This window comes from Lytechinus variegatus, chromosome 4 (genome assembly GCF_018143015.1).
Source record: "Lytechinus variegatus isolate NC3 chromosome 4, Lvar_3.0, whole genome shotgun sequence".
In the NCBI taxonomy this organism is placed as follows: Eukaryota; Metazoa; Echinodermata; class Echinoidea; order Temnopleuroida; family Toxopneustidae; genus Lytechinus; species Lytechinus variegatus.
In genome coordinates, this window is record NC_054743.1 from 36,165,792 (window position 1) to 36,188,370 (window position 22,579).

The following is a 22,579-nucleotide window of genomic DNA, read 5'->3' on the forward strand; positions in this document are numbered from 1 at the left end:
CTAGTTTCACAAAGCATATGCGACCAGTGACTTGTAAAGCTCTAATTTTATTACAAAAGCCTTTTATTTTTGCTTTTTGTTAGAATAGACACTGTCTCGGGTCAGTTTTAGATTTTACTATCATTCTCTTTTATAAGTACTCTGTATTTCTTACCTACATTGATGTCTGGTGAGGGCAGCATGGTGTAAACGTCTGACATACTGTGCTTATCCTAGTATTTGATGATCACTTTGTGATTAATTTCACTTTTAACTTTGTCCCAAATTTATTTTAACCTCCGTAACGAATACTGCCACAAGTTTTTTCTCCCTTTCAAACTGAATTATATTACATGATAATGTGTCTGTAAGTAGAGTTATAATCAATAATAAATAATTGATAGGGAATTATCATATGTGTTTCCTGTTTTACACGAAAATAAAGGACTGTTCTTACAAAATGAAATGTATGACTAAACAGATTTAACATCCGTAACGCACCTTAAGAAGATATGCACTTTAGCAGTTCTGTTGAGAATTCAGCATTATATAGAATAAGAGACACCTTTCATAATAAATACAGTTTGCAAAGTTAGGGCTGCTACATAAGGACCACGTTGGACCTTAAAGCATAAAGACATTAACTTCCGTAACGCATTAACTTCCGTAACATTTTTTCTTGAATATGCTACAAATTTATGCTATAATGAATCACTCCGGATCATACAGATATAAATCATATAAGGTACCCTCCACCTACTCACCCATAAAAATGATAGCTATTCATCCTTGTAAAATTATTATTACACACCTTATTTTCGACATCACTTTGTAAAGAGGGAAAATTGCCAGCGAAAACAATTTCCCGCGAATTATATACGATATTTAATGCTTTTGGAATTTTAAATAATTCATACTACAAATTTGGAATATTGGCATCTTCTTTAGAACTTAACAATTTTAACTTCCTTTGCTATATAAAGTGCATTAACTTCCGTAACAATTATTGTTACGGAAGTTAATACACTTCTTTGATGTACTTTGCTGAGATTGATAGTACGATTCTAGTTCCAGAACATGTGACATATGGCTTTGTATAATGCTGAAGTCGGCAGAAACGGTGGAAAGAAAGGGAATAAGGAGAAACAATAAAACTTTCATAGACAAGGAAACAGAACGGAAAACTATTTGCAATGACTCATGAGCAATGATGAGGAGGGTTATTTCACCGATCAAAAATCTGAGCGCATAGCGCGAGCTAAAACTTGTGTATAGTTTTACCTGAAAACTTGGGATTCTAAGCATTTTTTGTTAAAATGATCAGGAGGATATCTGAATAAACTATTAATGTGAGTACAAAGTGGTAGCTGATTTTTTTTTAGTATTCCGACTGAAACCTTGACATTCTAAACAGTGTTTGTACCAATTCCAAGGATGGGTATCTTTATTGATGCGACTGTAAATTTGTTAAGTTTTGATCTGAAAACAATCATTTTTGGACGTTTTAATTTGAGAACAAGATATATATCCAATAAACAATTATTGAAAAGGTAAAACGCGCGCTTTTTGAAGTTTAGAACCCAAAACGGGACATTCTATTAACTTTTTGTAATCATAAAAAGGATGGGTGTCTTGCTAGGAACTGATGCGCAGCGAGTGCAAAGCGCTAGCTGAAAATGTGTCATTCCAATATAAAATACAGTCATTTTAAGCACACTTTCAAATAAAGAGGATATAAATTGAATAAAAAAATAATTTCATGCAATAGAATACAAAAGAACAAGTGGGGTTACATGTATGTACACCATCAATCAACTCTTTAGATATTCATGAAGATATGCATAGACCAAACTGTTCCCCTAAAATAATGCAAATCTTTAAAATGGCATAACTTCGTTATTCCTTGCTCGATTTTGATCATATTTGCAGTATTTTATTTTTTCAGATTATTATCTGTTCAGAACATATTTTTTGAGCCTGGATGACCCCTTTAATGCGCATGAAAAGAGCTGAAATGTTTGATATAGGTCTATCTACGTGAAATTGTGGAAAGGGGTATTCAAACACTCAAGGTTTGTTTGAATTTATTAATGAAATACGTATTTCGATAATCAAACATTTTGGCTATTCATAATTTTTGTAAATCATTTTTGTAACAGGATGCGTAATTGGGTATCTCGATGAAACAAAATAATGAAACGAAAATCGCGATTAGATCATATAGATTCCATTAATAATTTATGTTATTTCTGATATCCTCTTGTTTCATTCACGTCATTTTATTATTATTCTTTTCCCCATGTCCTTTTAAACGTTTTTTTTTCTCTCTCTCTCTATCTTTTTTGGCTATTGGCAAGCGGCGGGATTCCTCGTAACCCAGAGAACTTATCCTGGTTACGGGACTACGATTGTTATATTTTGTTTATTGCCAGAAACTTTTAAGATGAACTGCAATTCTGTGGCCCTGTTATTCGGTTTTCTCATTCCAACTCTGAACAAGAACGACAATAAAGTTACAGTTTCCGTTTCATGTTATGTTTTCACATTTTTGGGGGTGGCAAAAGTAAGCTATGCGCGCCACATTTATCTTTATTTATTAAAAAAAGGTAATACGAATACCTAAATATGGATTTTCCTAAGCTAACAATAAATATTGCAATTTGTAACTTGATTTAACTTCCGTAACGAAGATTGACAAGGGTAAAGGCCACTCGATGATTTGATGGTAAAGTATCTTGGGATTCCCAGAATTGGTTATGCATTTCTTAGGATCTTGCTTAGGATTACTTGAGGCCAGAAACTTCTAAGACGAACTACAATTCTGTGGCCCGGTTATTCTGTTTTCTCATTTTAACTGTGATCAAGAACGACAACAAAAATGACAGTTTTCTGTTTCCTGTTCTATTTTTAAATTTTTTTATTTGGGGGGGGGTGGGAAAATTAAGAAATGCGTTCCACATTAATCTTTAAAAAATGATATACGAATACCTTGATATGAATGTTCCTAAGCTAACAAAATAAGTATTGCAACTTGTAACTTAATTTTAACTTCCGTAACGAAGATTGACAGAGTTAAATGCCATCGAGAGAATTTAATGGTAGACTATCTTTGGATTCCCAGCATTGGTCATGCATTGCTTAGGATCTCAGGTTATGGATGAAACTTATTTTAAGGTTCACTCATTCAAATTATGAACATTATACTGAACGAAAGATGTGCAATGATTTTTATGGTACTTTTTGTTATATGTTATTTGGTAAAATCCTAGTTCTGAAAAACAATATTGAATATTTTTCCATCTTTCAAACATTTTGGCTTCAGAGATAAAATTGTTGATACCACACTGAAACTAAATTGTGTGCATTTCAATTCCAATCATTTCAAAAGTGATTTAATCGAGTAACATAAGTGGGCAATGCTAACGATTAACCTCCGTAACGTTGATATACAGTGCTCGAGTTAATCCGGTCAGTACTTCAAATTGACGCAACAGCGACTTGCCCCTTTTCTGTTTCCACTTTCTCATACATGGTACTTTCACAATATGCATCTTTCAACCCATTCTGTAGACTTCATTTTTACGATTTTTCCCCCCATCAATTGGTGCATTTTTCTGAGAATGACCCTACATTGCAATATTGCTTACACATTTAAAAGAGGTCTCAATATTTCTACATCAGAGAAGATTGTTGGCAATTAAAATGATTATACATTTACGATACAATATAGCAGATCCATGAGAATAAGTCTCGCAATATTTCTACAAGTACATGCAGGGCCGTCGCCAGGGGGGTGCGGAGGGTGCGAACGCACCCCCCTTCAGAACAAAAAAACAAAAAACAAAAAACAAAAAAAACCCGGAGGGGGGGGTAGGGATACTTGAGGGCTCTTTTGAAATAGATCTGGCCGGCGGGCTATATAACTGCATGAAATTGAGTTAATACGTTGTTTTTGTGTTTTTGTGTTTTTTTTTTCATAAAAGCACCCCCCTAGAAAAAAGCTGGTGACGGCCCTGACATGAGAGAATATCATTTATATTGTCGGCCAATCAAATTGAAGATTTTTACGACATGTGCAACATTGATTTTACAGATACATACGGGGACTCAAATATTCTTGGATGGTAAATGTGAAATTTGTTTACTGTCTACCGTGGATCTGATTTCAATGATGCAGAGTAAAACCAAAGTATGATGAAATGGAACAGGATTTTTCATTGACACAACATAGTAATTATTTCCTCCATAATTATACATTTAGTTTTCAGTGAGCATGCGGTATAGAGAAAACTCCTCGCTACACAATATTCACAATGAAACATGCCATGTATACCCGAAGAGTGCATATGTCATTGAAAACAAACACATGGTAAAAAAATCATAAATCGAGAAAAGTAAAGATCTGCTATCGATTTCCCTTGCCATTTGACCCTGATTTTCTTCCTACTTGTGCCCATTCTAATCTTTGTTCTCTCAAATTTTTCTTTTCATATTCCTTTATCATGCCACCTGCGTTCATCCACGGGGAGTATACTAACACCAGCCCCGTTTTTCCATGCTCAATGAACATTATGCATGCAGTTTCGGCAATCCCCAAAGATCAATGCATCAACAAATACAACAGTACAGAAAACGTCGCCATTGAGTGACATCTTCTTCTCACCAACCTTTCTCCACTATCGGATCTTAGTCCCATCGATTGTTTGCAATATGTTCCTTGATTATTATAACCGGCAATTGTTTACGTATCTGAAGAAACAGAACCTTTCATGAAAGTGAGCTTGTGTATTTTCAAAACAGACAAATGGGGGAGGGGGGGGGGGTGAGCAATCGCTGAAATCGTGGCCTTTTCAAGATTTCAAGAATCTGTCGGCGGGGTATAAACTTTGAAATCCCGCCCTCTTACCTTAAGACGATCGCCTTTGCCATATTTGGCTGTTGGTGAAAAGCCGGATGAAAAGTCAGTTAAGCTTTTTCCTTCCTTGCACTTACGCACCTTGTACACCCTTTTGCCTTACTTTTACCGTTTATTGCGGAAACGGGGAAGGTAAATGTTTAACACCAATTTCGATTTTGCCTGCATTCGTTCAGTAGGCCTAAGGGACTGTTCATTATTCTTCCAGAGTAGTGAAGGGGTACTTTAACCAAGGCACCAGTTACACAATATCAGGGGCGGATCCAGCCTTCGCCAATAGGGGGGCCCGGAATTTTTTTTTCAGCCATATTTTCCCCGATCGGCCACTCGAATATGATATCTGCCGGGATTTTTGGTTTCTTTAAAGGGGTAGTCCTATTAGTCACTTCTTTGCTTTATTCTTATGAATAAACATAAATATATAATACCATAATCATTATTTATATAATGCGAGCGCGAAGCGCGAGCTATTTTTTGCGGGAATCTTGTACTTTTTTCTAAAAGTTTGAACATTCTGGGCAATCCTGAAAAAAGATAAGTATGCAAGTGAATAATTATTACGAACGTGAAGCGCGAGCAGAAATGAACTGATGGAAAAGGTACTGTTAAGGACTTGCTTGCAGTTAGCCATGAAGATGTTACATATTTTAAAAAATCAAATAATGCGAGCGCGTAGCGCGAGCTGAAATTTTTTTGACATGTTTACCTTTTGTAACTTAACATAATAGGTATATAACTAAACGATTGGTGCGAGCGCGAAGCGTGAGCAAAAAATTTCGTGATTTAGACCTACTGAACGAGACACTATTCAAGTTTTGTAAATCATGAAAAGGATGAGGAAGTGGGGATCTTCCTTACATTAATAATGCGAGCGCAGAGCGCGAGCGGAAAATTTTTATATACGTTTTGAGCTGATCGAAAAGTATTTGTTATGGACTGCTTGAACTTAGCCATGAAGACGTTACATTTTATTTCAACATTCAAATATTGCGAGCGCGAAGCGCGAGCTGAAAATTTTTGACATTTCTACCTGAATAATGGAAATTTTAAGCACTTTTTGTAATCGTGGAAAGGATAAGACAAAAACTGAACATTATTGATGCGAGCGCGAAGCGCGAGCGGAAAAATTCTGGACACTCTATTCATGTTTTGTAAATCATGAAAAGGTTAAGCTATTGGAAATTTTCACACATTAATAATGCGAGCACAAAGCGCGAGCAGACAATTTTTTTATATTGTTATCTGAAACTGGATAATTATTTGAATGGAGAACAAGCTGCGTATCTGAATAAACGTGTGTTTGAGATATCGACCTAGAATTTGGGTACTCTAAATACCTTTTTTTACCATGAAAATCAATAAAGCGAGCGCAAAGCGCGAGCTAAAAATATATGATATTCAGATCTGAAAAGGGGTCACTTTAAGCTCTGTATTGCAAGCACTTTGTGGAAAAATTGTGAGGTGAAAAAGGATAACAGTTAAAACAGAGCTGATATTTTCAATTATTGTTACTTTGAGTTTTGACATAGGACCGGGATATTCTATAAGGACATTATGTCATCATAAGAAAATGATGACTATCTTCCTATTTCTCTTCCTAAGCATGAGAGCGCAAAATCTATTAATATTATGGCCTGAAAACTGGACATTTAAAGCACTTTTGTAATTATGCATCAGATGCATGAGTTTAAAATCTATCAATGCGAGCGCAAATCGCGAGCAGAAATTTATGATTAATTGTCATCAAATGGTGATTTTAAGTAGTTTGTTTTAGAATTAATATTGAGATATACATAACTCACTAATCAAAATGCAAGCGTGCAGCGCTAGCTGATACGTTTTGACAATCTGACCTAAATAGGGATATTTTGAGAACTTCATGGAATACAGGAAAATAATAGGTAACTGACAAATCAAATTTTGTGAGCGCGCAGCGCAAGCAGAAATTGGTAATATTCAGACCATAAAACAGAAATTTTTACACTTTAAAAAAATCAATTTGTAAATAAAACAAAATAATGAAAGTTCAATTTCCCAGCTGAAATATGTTTTGTATATTGACTTCAGAATTTGATATTTTAAGGTCCATATTGAGCAAGATATCACCTAAAAGGCAATGCGAGCGCAAAGCGCGAGCGAAAATTTTATATCCCGACATGAAAGATTAAAAAAAAATTAATTTCCAAGTCTTCCCCTTATCTTATTTTATTCACTCATCTTCCTCCTCTTACGCTTGCCTTCCTTCTTTTCTCCTCTCTTTTCCCTTTTTCTTTTTTCCTTTCTTTTCCCCCTTTTTCCTTTTTTTTGCTCCGCCAATAGGGGGGGCCCGGGCCCCTCGGGGCCCCCCCCTGGATCCGCCTATGAATATGAATCCTCGAGTAAACTTCAATGCTTTTCTAATGATTTTGAATGATCAAGGAAATATAATTAAAAAAATTGGTATAAATTGCATTTGCAGTTTATCATTGGAAAATGATAATATATTGCGTCAATATCTGATTATGAATTTGTTTTTTAGCACGCTTAAGTCCACCCCAACAATAAGTTGATTTGGATAAAAAGAAGAAAATCAAACAAACATAAAACTTAAGATTTCATCAAAATCGGATGTAAAATAAGAAAGTTATGACATTTTAAAGTTTCGCTTAATTTCACAAAATAGTTATACGCACATCCTGGCAAATGAGAAGACTGATGACGTCATGCACTCACAATTTCTCTTGTATTTTATTATGTGAAATATGAAATATTCTTATTTTCTCCCCATTGTCAAGTGAAAAAAAGATTAATTCCTCCCTGCACGTGTGGAAGTAGTATTGTTAAACATTATATGGTTCAGTCAATTGTCAAATCGGTAAAAAATGAAATATTGTATAAATCAAACAATAAAAAAACAAAAAAAAATAGTGAGAGAGGGACATCATCGGCTGTCTCATTTGCTTGTCACTGAGTTGTGCATATCGCTATTTGGTGAAAAATAAACGAAACTTCAAAATGTCCTAACTTCATCCGATTTTGATGAAATTTTTAGCGTTATGCAAGTTCGATTTTTCTCTATTTATTCAAATCTACATTTTCTGGGATGGACTTGACCTTTAAGAAGAAACAAATTTGATGAATGCTGTAAAAAGTAATTTGTCCAAAATATGTTTATCGTCCTATTAGGTTTACATCGCAAGCTTACATGACGAAAATGTTGCATTATTGGTAAGGGACCGGAAGTTGTTTGAGCAATGTCAGGACTCAAGCTGATTTAACTTAATGTGGATGTGGCGTACTACTGCCTTTAACAGTGCCTGCGGTTGCAGCTCCTCTTGCGATCTTCGCGCCAATAAAAAAAATAGGTTATCAGAGAGTGACATATCATGAATATTCATTATAGTCAGCTATCGGGTAAACATACCTCCCGGTTTGTAAATTTTTCCGTTATCATGGGATATGCATCACTATTTGGCGCAGATATTTAACGTTCATTTCACTAACGCCGATTACCTTAATAGGCAATTATTCAGAGATGAAATATAAAGGGTGACATCGAGAAATTAGAAAAAAATATTTTTGAATGAAAAGAATAATTTAAGAAAGGTACACTCTAAAAAAAAAATGAAGTGCTAATTTAGCTCTTAAAGAGCGTGTATAGTGACTGCACTTCGGAGTGCTAATTTTTTTTCGTTCAAATTTGAACTTGACAAATCAGCACTCCGAAGTGCAGTCACTATACACGCTCTTTAAGGGCTAAATTAGCACTTCATTTTTTAGAGTGTATAAAAAGTGCATGATTCTGGGATGAATGGCAATCGATGTTTATAATACATGTTTTGCATGAAATTTGCAAAAACAGTAATCATCAAAGAACGGGAGAAGAACCGGTACATCCCCCACCCCCTTCCTCTCACCTGACCTTTCCCCAAAAATGAAAGGGTATAGATGGGTAAATTGCCCTTCAGAAGGGCCCAGGACAGCATTTAAAGGCGGAAAATGTCACTCGTCGGTCCTTTCCATCCCCCACCCTTTCTGACCCCCCCCCCCTTTTTTTTAGAGTGCACAAGTGTAAGCCATGTTCAGTAAAATAAAATGTTTTAAATAAAATAAATCAAAATCAAACACTATCCAAAATCTGCTTATCTGTGATGGTGATCTTTTATTCTTCACCTTAATCTTTTTGTTTTCATTTTAGTTTTCATGTCACAATGCTGAGTTTACCGTTACTGTACCAGATCTAGATCTACACTGATATAGTGAAAATTAGCATTGGCTGTAAAGACTCTCTCTTGAAATCAATGTTTACTGCAATTATTTTCATTTATCTGTAAACTTTACGTGAACTTATACCGGCGCCTGAGTCCGAGAATCAGGCATTCCAGACAGGGTTTTCTTTTTTTTAGTCTGAGAATCAGGCATCCCAGACAAGTTACTCTTTTATTTATTGCTACAGTTGATTCTTCAAAGCTATTTGAATTATCGATCGACTTCCCTCTGTTCTCGCCTCATCACCGATGTCTGTATCATGCGACAGGCTTATACATTAATGTGACAACGATCTCCGGGATTCACGCCATGATGACAGGGAGATCTCCCCCATGAGCCCACTTTCTCCTCCCAATAATGTTCATTACCCCGGGTAACCCTGGATTGCATTTTGCATGACTTGGGTAGAACTCTGTATGTCATGTCTTCATCCCCTTTACATCAGACTTTTGCATTTTCCTACAGCAAAAAGCTCATTCCATTGGGCTATATTTAACAACTCCCAACCATGGAGAGTGAAAATTGAACGATTTTATGCTTGATTTGGTAGACCATTGTTTAGTTCCAAAAATAATTCCTCCTAACTCCACGGAAAAAGTGTTAGCTACAGTATGGACAATCAAATATGATGATATAATCCCCGGATATAATCATTCAGCAAATCACGCAATGCCATTTTATGGGGCCGTTCTCATAGATCAAGATCAACTCTGTTTTATAGTACACTATCTGGCCACACCGAATTTGGAACATGATCTTTGGGCACCCAGACAGGGCTATATTATCAAGGTCTCTGCCAGCTAGGTCTTCATACAACTAACCCATGAAACTAACACAGGTATTCTCATGCGCAACAAGCATGGCAGGGAAAACTTAAGAATGTAATATTTGTCGGTTCCTACACATCTTTAAGAAATGAATGTCAAGTGCTATTGATGTATAATATCATTGGTACAACAGCGCGCATAGCAAATACTGTTCCTCTACGCCATGTGGAACTTGCAAAATCATACAATCCCGATCATGTCATGAAATCATGAAATAGTTAACCCCATGGAAGCATAGAGAAGGGGAGGGGGATACACATTCCATGAACATTATCCCCAGCTAACACACCTTTTTGACTCTTTCCGCCGCGAGTGTCCGTAGAATGCAGTTCCCGACGGAGTTCCCGCCAAATAGCTGGCGTGCTGCATCAATTTGTAAATAATACCGGGCGTTCGGTGACTTTCTATGGGTATCTCGTAGGTTGGTTGCTAGGCAACGCGTAATCCACACGCCCTGTGGGGATTAAGACTCTTTTTGGAGCACAATTTCGTGTCACTCTGATCGTCTGCTTTCGAAGAGGGAGAAAAAAATTATACCGCATTCAAGCAAGTATGATGAGACACTTTGTATGTTTATCATTAAATATAACAAAATTGAATAACGTTCGATTTTTTTGCATGCAACGCTGTTATCAGTTTGCTCTGGGAGCCTATGTCTTCTAGTAAAAGCTACTTGCAAAAGCAGTGTATTCGGATTACAGTTATCTTGAGGGAAGTGCACATGTGTGCATACAGTATGTCAAGTAGAATGACATCGTAAAGATCATTATTTACAAAAGAAAGATTTATATGCAAATTTCATGAGTATGCATATAAATCTGTATTAGCAGAAATTATTTAGCATTACAACGCCTAGCAAGCATCGACAATGTATTTCGGATGGGGGGGGGGGGGGGTCGGTATCTACAATTCTCAGCAGTTGCCACTTGTAAATAATTTGGATTCTTGTGACACCGTTGCAATTAGATATCTTTTCTTGTCAAAATAAATGTTTGCCAATAAGGAAGATTATATAATCAAATTGGAAATGAAACCTTTCTTTGTGTAGGAAAGAGAATCACAATAATTGTTCGTTTGATTTTTACGATCTAAAATTTTCGGGAAGTGCCCATAGGGAGTACAAGGTCCTCAGCTATATGGTCCTTATCTAGCAGCTACAGATGTCTCTAGCCGTGTGTGTAGCTTCATAACGGTATAACGTTAATAGAACAACCTCTGTTTCACTGATCGTCTACCATGTCTACTGCTCTTCGAAAGATCAAGTTTCCAATGCTTCTTTATGATAATCATGGACAAAATATATATTTCAGATAATGAACTCCTTCAAAGTCAAGTTTAAATAACTATTTCGCAAGCATCCACTTCCTTTGTCCTCGTATCCTGCTATGACGCTCGAAGAAGCACCCAGTATAACCAGAACGTAGAAACATGCTTCAAAGGCATCCATTTTTTTGTTGGCGCCATTACGCACAGTCATAAAGACTTACAGCCGTATACGGACCTTACAGTATCCAAAAGCATAGATGCAGGGCCTTCATTACAGAGTTTGAAACTTCGATTTCAATTGATGACAACATGGCCGAACATTGGTTACAACACGCACCACGCATCTTAATGGCCAAACAAGGGCTCTGTATAAATGCAAGTGTTGGCGCCACCTCGAAATTTGCTTTCACCGTATGGCATGCCATTTACAGATGCGGTCTGAGCTTATCTGTGCAGTTCTGTGGCGGAGGACTCCTTGTCAAAAATAGGAAAGACAAGCAATAAAGTCGGATATAGTAAAAGAGAAGTCGTAATTCACCATGTTTACTATGGACGTTCTTAAAAAAGGACAATATGTCAATCATATAGGATAAGGAATTGTTCTATCTTTAATCTCATTTTGAATCAAAGTAAGTAAGTCAGCCCGATAAAATGTCGCCCCTGAATTTGACACTACGCCGGAAATGTACGAGTGCCTCCGGAATGTTCCGAATACTACTAGAGGCCTCAGCTTTTATATTCCTGTGTCCCCTGAAAGTGCAATCAAATGTTTTCCTTAGCCTCTCCCGTTCCATCATCCAGAGCGGGCTTGTCAGTCTACCCTTTCCAATTTTCCTCCCAAGTCGGTCCCACTAAGATGTTAAAAGACAAGGGGATTTTCTTTTCTCATCTCGGATGACGAGTAAAGGGGAAAGACAAAAATAAAAGTGCGGCATCGTCGCCGCGCGCCAAGTCACCGAAGATCCCCTTATTTGCTTTTGTTAGGCCAGATTGCCGCTGTCATGACACGCTACTAAAGCTCACGGACTGCGGGATTTCTGACCACGTCTTGTAGATGTACGCAGGTAAAAATACATTAAGAAGATGGAGAAATGAGATAACAGGAGGACTTGGCGGGAGAGACAGCGAGGTTTTGATTTGATTCATACATTATGATGATGGTAGCACATTATTGCAATTGGAAATTATAACAATAATGATTCCATGAAAAGAATAATACTATGGTGACATAAACTCTTCTAAAAAGGGGGGAGAGGGTTAAGTACAATGAAATGTAAAATGACCAAGGAAAATATGGCAATTTGGGGAAAAATAAAAGAAACTTCACAGCTAGGAAAATGCGTAATACACATTTCCGTAGCAACCAGACACTGACCTTCACATTGCTAACATCCGAACATCATAAAGGAAATCATTTATTGTAGCTGACAACATCATCAGTCTCCGCGATCACAGATAAGAGTAATTGCGATGCGTTCTGATTAGCTTTTCTAACCTCAGGTTACCAAAGCATTAACTGCGTTTTAGCACCTAGGGGGTTAACGCGTGTCACGTGATTGGGAAACCGATGTCAGGTGGTGGATGGCCTTAACATTTAAGTGGAGGTCAAAAGAGAAAGGGACTCTATAGAAAAGGAGGAAGGTTAAGGACAGAAAACAAAACCGAAAAAGGCGATGGTTTCCGCTGAAGGCAGCTTTTAGGTGTAAATCGTAAGCGTGTAAAAATCAATGCGCTGCTACTTTACAAATGAAGAAGGGAAGTGGAGGGAGATTTCAAATGGTCTATTTTTATAAAAATATTATCTTGCAATGTAACCTGGGGGTAAAGTAAACTGTAAGATTTTGCAACAAACGTCATTTGTTTATCAATGACCATAATACATTATACAGCCATTTTTAGTTTTTGTTGTGCTCAACCACTTGCTACGAATTCCATTAATTCATAATAACTTATCAATTGTTTTACATCTTACCATATTCATTATTCCCTTATTCACTCACGGGAATATATCATCACTGAAACTGTGATGGCACTAAGTTTTCTCCAGGAGACGTTTCATGAAAGGACTTGTCGGACGTTTTATCCGACAAGTCCCATTTCATCCGACAGTTACCATAAGAACAGTGCCTCTCAGCCAATCAAAATCATGGAAAGATATCAGATCTGACAACTTGTCGGATGAAAATATTGATGAAACGCTCCCCAGATGTCATCTGGGTCTACGGATTCTGGTTGACCCTCACAAAATCTTAGCGATTACAAAGTAAAAAGGCCATGTCGTTTAATTATTTCAGATGATAAGGAAATAAGATATTTGTATGCTTTGCCACAGTTTTAAAGGCTTTCTGTCATGGTTGTAATATAATCTGACGAAAAAATAAGTTATTCATATCTGGGGGCCATTTCATAAAGCTATTCGGAAGTAAAGAGTGACTTTAAAAACGACTGGTGACCCTTTCGTACAGGCTAAACCATCGCCAATGAATATACCATTTACCAAAAGAAATGATCACTAGTCGTTCTCAACGTCGCTCTTAACTTAGGAACAGTTTCATGAAACACCCACCAGATAATATCCCCTATGCCTAACGCAAACACACTTTCACACACCCAAACATGTTACAAACGCACACACACACACCCTTACGCAACCCTATATCTTTCTCCATGACACACAGGCACACATATTATGCGCACAAAGGTACTTGGAAACCCTCCATCATGCGACACACATCTAATCCTATTCAAAGACACCTCCTGACATGTACACACACAGTGCGAACACATATCTTCAAACGCACTCCCTCACTATTCCAATCATTTGAAGATGTTATACTTTCGAACGAAATGACCTTTTCAAAGCGACGATAGAAAAGTCGAGATTTTCTTTACGCGAAATCTCGACAATCCGTTAGTAGTAAAAAAAAGTGCACTCCACTTGCCAGTCTGTTCGGTCAGACCCCGGCCCTTCTACTAATAGACAATACACACGATAGCAAACTGTTGTACAAAATTCATGTCTCTCATTTTAAATGTAAAATCACATATACGACATCTAAAGGAAACAGAAATTTCCTTTAACAGCGGCCTTCCACATTTCCAAGCCATTAACTATACAATTATTCACAGTTATGACTGATATTTTCGGCCGTAGTCTTAAGCCACACTTTACACCAGATGAAGTTCTCATGACATTGTGGAAATTCAGAAGAAAATCTAGGAAGTCTCGCCAATTTCGTTCGCTTTTCTCGAAAGACGACTGTAAGATTTTCACGTACGTGCTACGTTCGCGTCACGTCATTGTGAAGTTTATGTTGCGGATGCGGTGTTCCCACTAAATATATTCTGCGTGCAAAAGCGGTCCATACTGCGTCGAAACGGCTTCCGCTACATTCTGAATACATCCAGCAATTTACGCGACTTGTTGTACCTCCGCTATATATCTGATTCCCCAAATTACACCTACACAACCTCCACGCAATTCTCGCTGCGCCAAAGAAAAAACTGGCTATGATGCAGTGGGAACTATCCAGGGTTTAAGTTTGTGATTCTATTAGTGTGTAGAATTCACAACGGAGCAATTGTCGCCGGAGCAAATGTCATGAAGCCGTATTATGCAAATGGAAAATGAAAATGATTACAGCTGGAAAAGGGGGTGGGACGTCTGTGTTGACTAAAACGAGTCAAAAGAAGATGTGGACGGGGGGGGGAGCGAAACAATGAGAAGGATATCGATTTGTTTTTCAAAATTTATTCATATAGGATTTTATTTCTAAGTTTTACTTTCAGAAGTTATTGATTCTTAAACATCTTCTCTTTATTGTTTTAATGTAAATGTTTACAATGCTATATGTCCTTTTTGCATTATGCAAGGACCCCATGTAAACATTGTTTCAATTACTGATGGGCCTACCCTGGTGAAATACAAATGAATGAATGAATAAATAAATGAATTTGAATAAATGAATGGAAATAATAAGAAAGAAAGAAGAGAGAGAGAGAGAGAGAAGGAGGGGGGGGGCTTAGACATAATTCAATTTGAATTTACTTGATAACGTTGTATGATTCTGAAGCAGAATGTACTCAAAGTTATGAATAAACTTTGTCGGTAGTAGAGAAATCCAACTCCGACGGAATGAGAGGTATGTATGTTTTCCCATTGAATGCATCATACTTAATACCAAATCTTTGCTGGCGAAATGAGAGTCATTCAATCTTTAAGACTAAAAGGCGGCAAATGATCAAGGTTCGCCAAACACTGTTCATCACCGCCCAGTGATGAATATTGCTGAGCTTATAAAGCTATTGCCATAGTGTCTGAGTTAAAAGATTACAATTATTTTCGGATAACTCGTCGAATATTTGAATCCTAAATTCGAAGTTACAAATTCACTAATGTCGTTGCCAGGACCAGGAGAACTACAGCACAATTTCGATCATATTTGCGGGTACCGGGAAGGAGAAAACGGAAGATTTTCGGATTGGAATCTATGTCTCAACTTTACGAGAAAAGTCTGGACGGTGGAAATGAAATCGGCTAGAAATTCAACTTAAATTCCCATGGTGCAAATTTCGAATTCTAAAATCACATGAAGAAATCTAAAGAGGCTATATATACTTTCCCTGTATTACTCTTCAAAATGTCTAAATGCTCCGATGATTGCAATGAACTCTTTCAATTACTAATGGGCCTACCCTGGTGAAACATAAATGAATGAATGAATGAATGAATAAATGAATAAATGAATGGAAATAATAAGAAAGAAAGAAGAGAGAGAGAGAGAGAGAAGGAGGGGGGGGGCTTAGACATAATTCAATTTGAATTTACTTGATAACGTTGTATGATTCTGAAGCAGAATGTACTCAAAGTTATGAATAAACTTTGTCGGTAGTAGAGAAATCCAACTCCGACGGAATGAGAGGTATGTATGTTTTCCCATTGAATGCATCATAATTAATACCAAATCTTTGCTGGCGAAATGAGAGTCATTCACTCTTTAAGACTAAAAGGCGGCAAATGATCAAGGTTCGTCAAACACTGTTCATCACCGCGCAGTGATGAATAGCTTATCGCTGAGCTTATAAAGCTATTGCCATAGTGTCTGAGTTAAAAGATTACAATTATTTACGGATAACTCGTCGAATATTTGAATCCTAAATTCGAAGTTACGAATTCACTAATGTCGTTGCCAGGACCAGGAGAACTACAGCACAATTTCGATCATATTTGCGGGTACCGGGAAGGAGAAAACGGAAGATTTTCGGATTGGAATCTATGTCTCAACTTTACGAGAAAAGTCTGGACGGTGGAAATGAAATCGGCTAGAAATTCAACTTAAATTCCCATGGTGCAAATTTCGAATTCTAAAATCACATGAAGAAATCTAAAGAGGCCATATATACTTTCCCTGTATTACTCTTCAAAATGTCTAAATGCTCCGATGATTGCAATGAACTCTTATTAACTATAAATGCTTATTTAAACGTGAATCTTCCTTAAAAGTAATAGGGATTTTTCGCAACAGCAACACGAACGCTTGTTGGAACGTAGAGAAACTATTGTCAAAATGCCCTTCGTGACTATTAAGTCTCTGTGGAGGGTCGGTGTATCCATGGACTTACTGTAATAGGTCCAAACGCAATCGTGATGTATCAAAACCGCACTTTCGGCAGTGACCGTGGATAAACGACATATTTGCAAATTTTCGTCAGCTGTGAAACGGCGGACGAAACTCCTGTTCTCATTCACTGACCCCCGACAAAGACTTCACTGTAATTTGACTTGCATTTTCAATACATTTGCTGCGTTGTAGGATTCATTCTGCATCGCTGAGCAAAGACTTGCTAGTAAGACTTTCATTACGAAATAAAGTCCGTCGGAAATCATGGGTGTCGTATCAAATGTTTAATATTCGTTTCCGACAATCTAGAGCATTTCATCATTTCCAGATCATTATTTTTTAAACTTTCAAAAGCGCATTAGAGCTTTAAGCGAGTGATTATGGTTATTGGAAAGACGAAACGGGAAATCTGACTAAGAAAAAAATTAAAGTAGGCAACGATACGTGAAGAAAATTGCGGAAATGTGAAATATTATCCACAAATAATCTTTACCTGAGGGTCCAAAGTCGTCAGTCGATACACCCTCCTAGTTTGGACAAAACATTTTCTAAGGAGTTCGAATTTGTCTACGGATTGATGATAATTCTTGCATTCTCGCCTATCTTCAAAAAGAAATTTACATATTTCAGAGACGCATTGTTTTTGTGCATGGTTGCGTTATTTATAAACAATCTCAAATTATAAAATGATGACAAAAAAGGGCAGTTTGAACCTAATGGCAGGTTGCATTTGTATTATACTTTTTAATACCTTGATTATGTACTAATTAGGTAGTCTCTCGACTCCCTCGAGAAACATTGACACCCCCCCCCCCGGCTAAAGTGACATACACATAAAACTGAAATAAAGTGAATCGATGAAAAAAGTACAATTATTGGATTCTGAATGTCTATTTCCCTTATCACTGTAGTTGAAAGCACAATGGAAATAACGCAAAACATATAAGAAAAGTCATTAGAACGACCGTTCATTTTCTGGAGTGGAGAATTAAGACAGATAGTCAAATGATCGTGTCTCGGACTAACTCCATAGTCATAGCATACGCCAAGCTGTCAATTTATCAGACCAATATAAAGACTTCATCGTAGTCCCGCCGCCGCTCCATCTTCAAAACCCGATCCCAGGGACAAATCAGTCCCTTGGCTTCGAGCACCGAAAATCCTAATCATCATTTGGAATGATTACCTCTTCCTCTTCCTCTTCACATCTTCATCTCCAACCGAGAATACAAATTGGGCTTAATATACATCCGGGTTACCTTTCTCCCGCCAAAATTACTGTGCATTCCTACTCCCTCACTCGTATGCATCGACACGCATCTCGCAGCAAGAAGACCCGTAATCGATCTCGTTTCGTGATCGTGCATACGATCGCGGGCTTCGGTGGGAAGGCAAAATATGAAGAAGATAATATGAATATTAAACAGGCGTTTCTGCTCGTTCCAATAACCGGGTAGTAATAGTATTCTGCTGAAAAACTATATGGATTTGTATTAGCCGTCTGAAGTGCACGACTTGTTTGTGATTAAAGCTGATAATGTTTCCACATTCTTCAAGTCTTTGGGCGATGTGGTTTAATATTGATGTAACGAGAACATCGCGTTGTTTTTACAAGAAGTTAGTCATAATAGAAATTTGTTTCAAGGTATTGCCGTGGAGAAATGAGTATTGGAGAGCCAGGGGGCTAAATGAGAAGCAATGCGTAGCAGATACTGCCTTTCCCTGTAGAGGGATAAGTCATTATTCTATACCAACCTGCAAAGTAACAGTCATACCACTTATTATCAATTAATAATAAACGAAATCTTTGGTAAAGATGCAATGGTGTTGTGTATACATATTATGTCTTTTGGGGAGAGGGGCTGGGGGTTGGGCACTTAAACCCTCGAAAGTTCCGCGACCGATAAAAACAAGGAGAACAGTAAAGAAATTGAAAGGGAAAGGTAAAATAAGGAAAGTGTGATATTCATTTTTGAATATAATGTAAAACCCATCGCAAAATTGGATTTCCCTCTAACATGTTTGAACAGGTAAAACTTTTGATTCCTCGCCGACTTTTTAAAACCCTTCTTCCCATACGCCATGCTCTGCCCTCTCATTTTGTTTTCGGATCATTTTTACCGCACTGAAAACCAAATAGTCATTGTGAGATATTGTCATGACATTTAAAACATAGAAAGAACTCGGTCACTTTGTCATCATTTTGGCGATTCTATTGATTTTACGCAATATGGCAGATGACGTTAAGGGGAATTAAATCCATACGTAAGGGGACATTTTCAACAATGTGAAAGGACAGAAGATTTACCCTTATTTTTTTAATGTAAACTCATTATTATTATATCATTATCATCATAATGTTATGAATAGTATATATACTATCATTATTAAAATAACATATATAATTATCATCACCAGCCATGTAGAAATTGACACTTTTTACTGATCTGACTTCACAACAAAAACTGTGGTGTTAACCGATGTACATAAAGGACCACATCAGTTATTGTACACCGGTGTTAAATTGGTGGTGTTAGTTGTACACCTATAGGTGTTATTATAACACCTTTGGTTGTTACATTTACACTCTTTGGTGTTTTGTTCAATCTCTAGGGTGTAATTTTGACACTTCAGGGTTTGGTCCTCTATTAACACCAATTGGTGTCAGTTTTAACACCACAGTTTTTACAGTGTTATTTGGTTTGTTTATGTACTGTAACAATTCATTCTCCCTGTCTTAGTATAACAAAGTGGATCATTCCAATAGGTTAATTTTTTTCTACATCTAAGACTTCGAAGTTACATAAAAAAAAATTTAAAAAAAATCTATTTCAAGAAAGACAGTCACCTACACTGATAACCGTGGCCAACCTTTTATAGCATTCAGCGTGAGAATGTCAACTTCTGAATGAAGGATCTGCTGCACTCAACCCATGTGAATAAATGGAGGTGTTGCGTGAATTAATTTCCTGAAACTGCTGCCCGGGTATATGTATGGTGTTATAATTACAAAGCGCTTATAAACTTTCTAAGCGCTATGAGTTTGGCAAATCAGTGGAAATCTTTGATGTTTGACCAAGGCAATAACATTACGTAATGCTATTTCTTCATACCTTTATACGGTTTTCGGCATTCGGTTTTTATTTCTAATGGAAAATGCTATTTTCTATTTTCTGTTCGGGGGAAGGGGGAGGTTGCTCTTTTTAAGTTTGATTTAAAATATATGTTTTTTTTTCTTAAGCTTTGATATGTTTGGTGCCAGGATTTGAAAATCCTCATTGAAAATCGTTGATTTACACCCCCACCTCCCCTCCCCTCGCCACCCCAACCCTTAGATGAAATATCCCGGTTCTACTGGTTTATCATCACCAGTACCACTCGTTCATCGTTTGTGGTAAACACCATTTCGTGCTCAAGCCTTGAGGCTAGCTCGCTGTCGATGTATGCAGAGGGCTTATCGGCAGGTGAGCTATCTATGAAGGACCGCTTTTAGGATTCTTGTTTTCTTTCTTTGGTGATGCCTATACCCTCCATCAGAGAAGAGATAGCGAGCGAAGATGATGGAGGAAGATGCGACTTGAATTGAGAGATGAGCGGGAGAAGTGGGTTACGGTGATGGGAAAGGAATTTGAGAACTAATCTCAATAGGTTTGTTGGATCAAGACAAACGAGCAATACGAGGGAGCGATGATGATAGGGCGCTTGCCGTATCGATTCAAGACGATTAGAAGAGATAGGAGATTGCAGAGTAGGAGAGGAAGAGAGAGTGCGAGAAAGGAAGAAAGAAAGAAAGAAAAAAAAGAAAGGAAGAAAGAAAGAAAGAAAGAAAGAAAAAAGATCAAGAAAGGAAGGAAGAGGGGGATATAAAAGAGAGAGAGAGTGGGAAGAGGGTAGGTGAGGGAGTGTTTGCTGGATGTGTGGGTGAGTGTGAGAGTGAGGGGGAACTTGCAAGAGGGTGTATGTGTGTGTGAGGGAGCGGGAGGGAGATACCGATACATATACAGAGGCAAAGAGAAAAAGAGAGAGAGAAAATTTAGTGTCGACAGACACCAAAACATATATTCGAAGTAATCAAAAAAGGAGATCAGGGAAATTTCAAACTAGGGGCCGTAAAATAATATAAAATGTACATAACTGTCCTGGGGCCAATTACAAAATTAGTTCCAATCACACAAAACACAAAAAATCAATTGCAATATCATTTTCACCCAATGAGATGCTCGCCCTGATGGCTTCATACCCTAAGATGAGTTTAAACAAACCTCTGTCAACAACAAACTCCAGTGTAGGTAGGATACCTACATTAATTAGGATAATTTCATTATTTTGGTTTATTGATTGAATATATACTTACAATGTCAATAATCTGTTTTATCTTGACGGTAAAATCCACCACGACCATTTCTTTGTTATTTCGTACAGGTCTCATGTGTTTGTTGTAGTTCTTCATGATATCTTCAAAAACAGCTTGTTCATCGCCCCGAAATGGTCGGCCATCGTCTGCAATGACAAGTGAGAAACTAAGGAATAATGACGGATTTTAGCATAGCTATACTCTAGGGTAGTCAAGTGGAAAAAAAAATCAGAAAATAAAATCTTTCTTTTTTTCTAAAATAACTGTAAAACTCGTCATTTCCCTATAATATATTGTGTTTATTTTTTATAATGCTATAGTTCCATTTTGTGATCGGTCGCTACGCACACTCACACACAAACGCCCTTCAATTATTGAATATCCTACTAATACAGTGTTGTGGGCTTTTTTTTGGGGGGGGGAGGGTGAAGTAAAAGCAAAAATAGCAAGCACCCTTTGACTAGTCACTAGAGTGCCCTGCTTAATCCCGTACGTAAAGTAAAGTAAAACGTAAAGTATCATTTAGTGAGAACAGCATATTTACTTGGTCAATTGCTACGCTCGCTTGCATACAATTTCCCCGAGCCCCCTTGCAATGTTATGTTGTACATGTACACGGTATTGGTTAAACATGTAAAGTTTCACTGATTAAATTTGATTTCGGTTTATTCTACCACATTTTCTATCCGTGTCCCTGTTCTCGTCTGCATAACCGTAAGTTTGCATTTTCGTATCCAGAAATTCGGTCTTTATACACGAATGTTACAAACATATTTCCCCATCACGGGAAAAGGGCTACCCTCTTCCAAACCCTTTACCACTCAGTATATCCTTCGCCCCTTGATGAAAAATAATGGCTACTACTATACTACAACTACAATTACTACTTCCACATCTACTAATGATTATAATGATGATGATGCCAAACAAAAGCATTATGTAAAAATAAATAACAATTATACTCATAACTAGCACATCAATGATGTGGAGCTCATCCGGCATCTTGCAACGAAATTTAAACAATTTTGAATTTCAGCCCAGTTGACACTGTAGTGAATTAAATTGGTGACATAAATTGAGGAAACAGAATTGAAATTGATGAAGAAATGACAGAGAAGAAGCAATCTTGTGATTAATGAATAAATTTTGTGCAAATTAGCATAAACAATTTTTTAGTCAATTTTGTCTAAATTCTGTGTAGAACCTTGGTGAACCTCATGTAGCTCTCAGATGGAACCAAACAAATCAAAATTTGTAAACAAATAAATATGCATTTTGGGTTTTTATTTCTTTTTTGAAAAATGTGCATAAATTAGCATATTTAATGGGTTTCAAAATTCTGTGTAGAAGTTTTGTGTATCCACCTAGA

At 37.1% G+C, this 22,579-nt stretch overlaps 1 protein-coding gene across 1 annotated transcript in view; it reads right to left on the reverse strand.

Annotated features, from left to right (window-relative positions):
• LOC121413950 (neuronal acetylcholine receptor subunit alpha-10-like) overlaps positions 1-21,353 on the reverse strand; it is a 57,315-nt gene extending 35,962 nt beyond the window's left edge. The window contains exon 1 of the mRNA XM_041606972.1: positions 21,211-21,353. Within this exon, the coding sequence (XP_041462906.1) occupies positions 21,211-21,306 (96 nt within the window). The 5' untranslated portion in view covers positions 21,307-21,353. The remainder of the gene's footprint in view (positions 1-21,210) is intronic.
• Between the last annotated feature and the right edge of the window lie 1,226 nt (positions 21,354-22,579).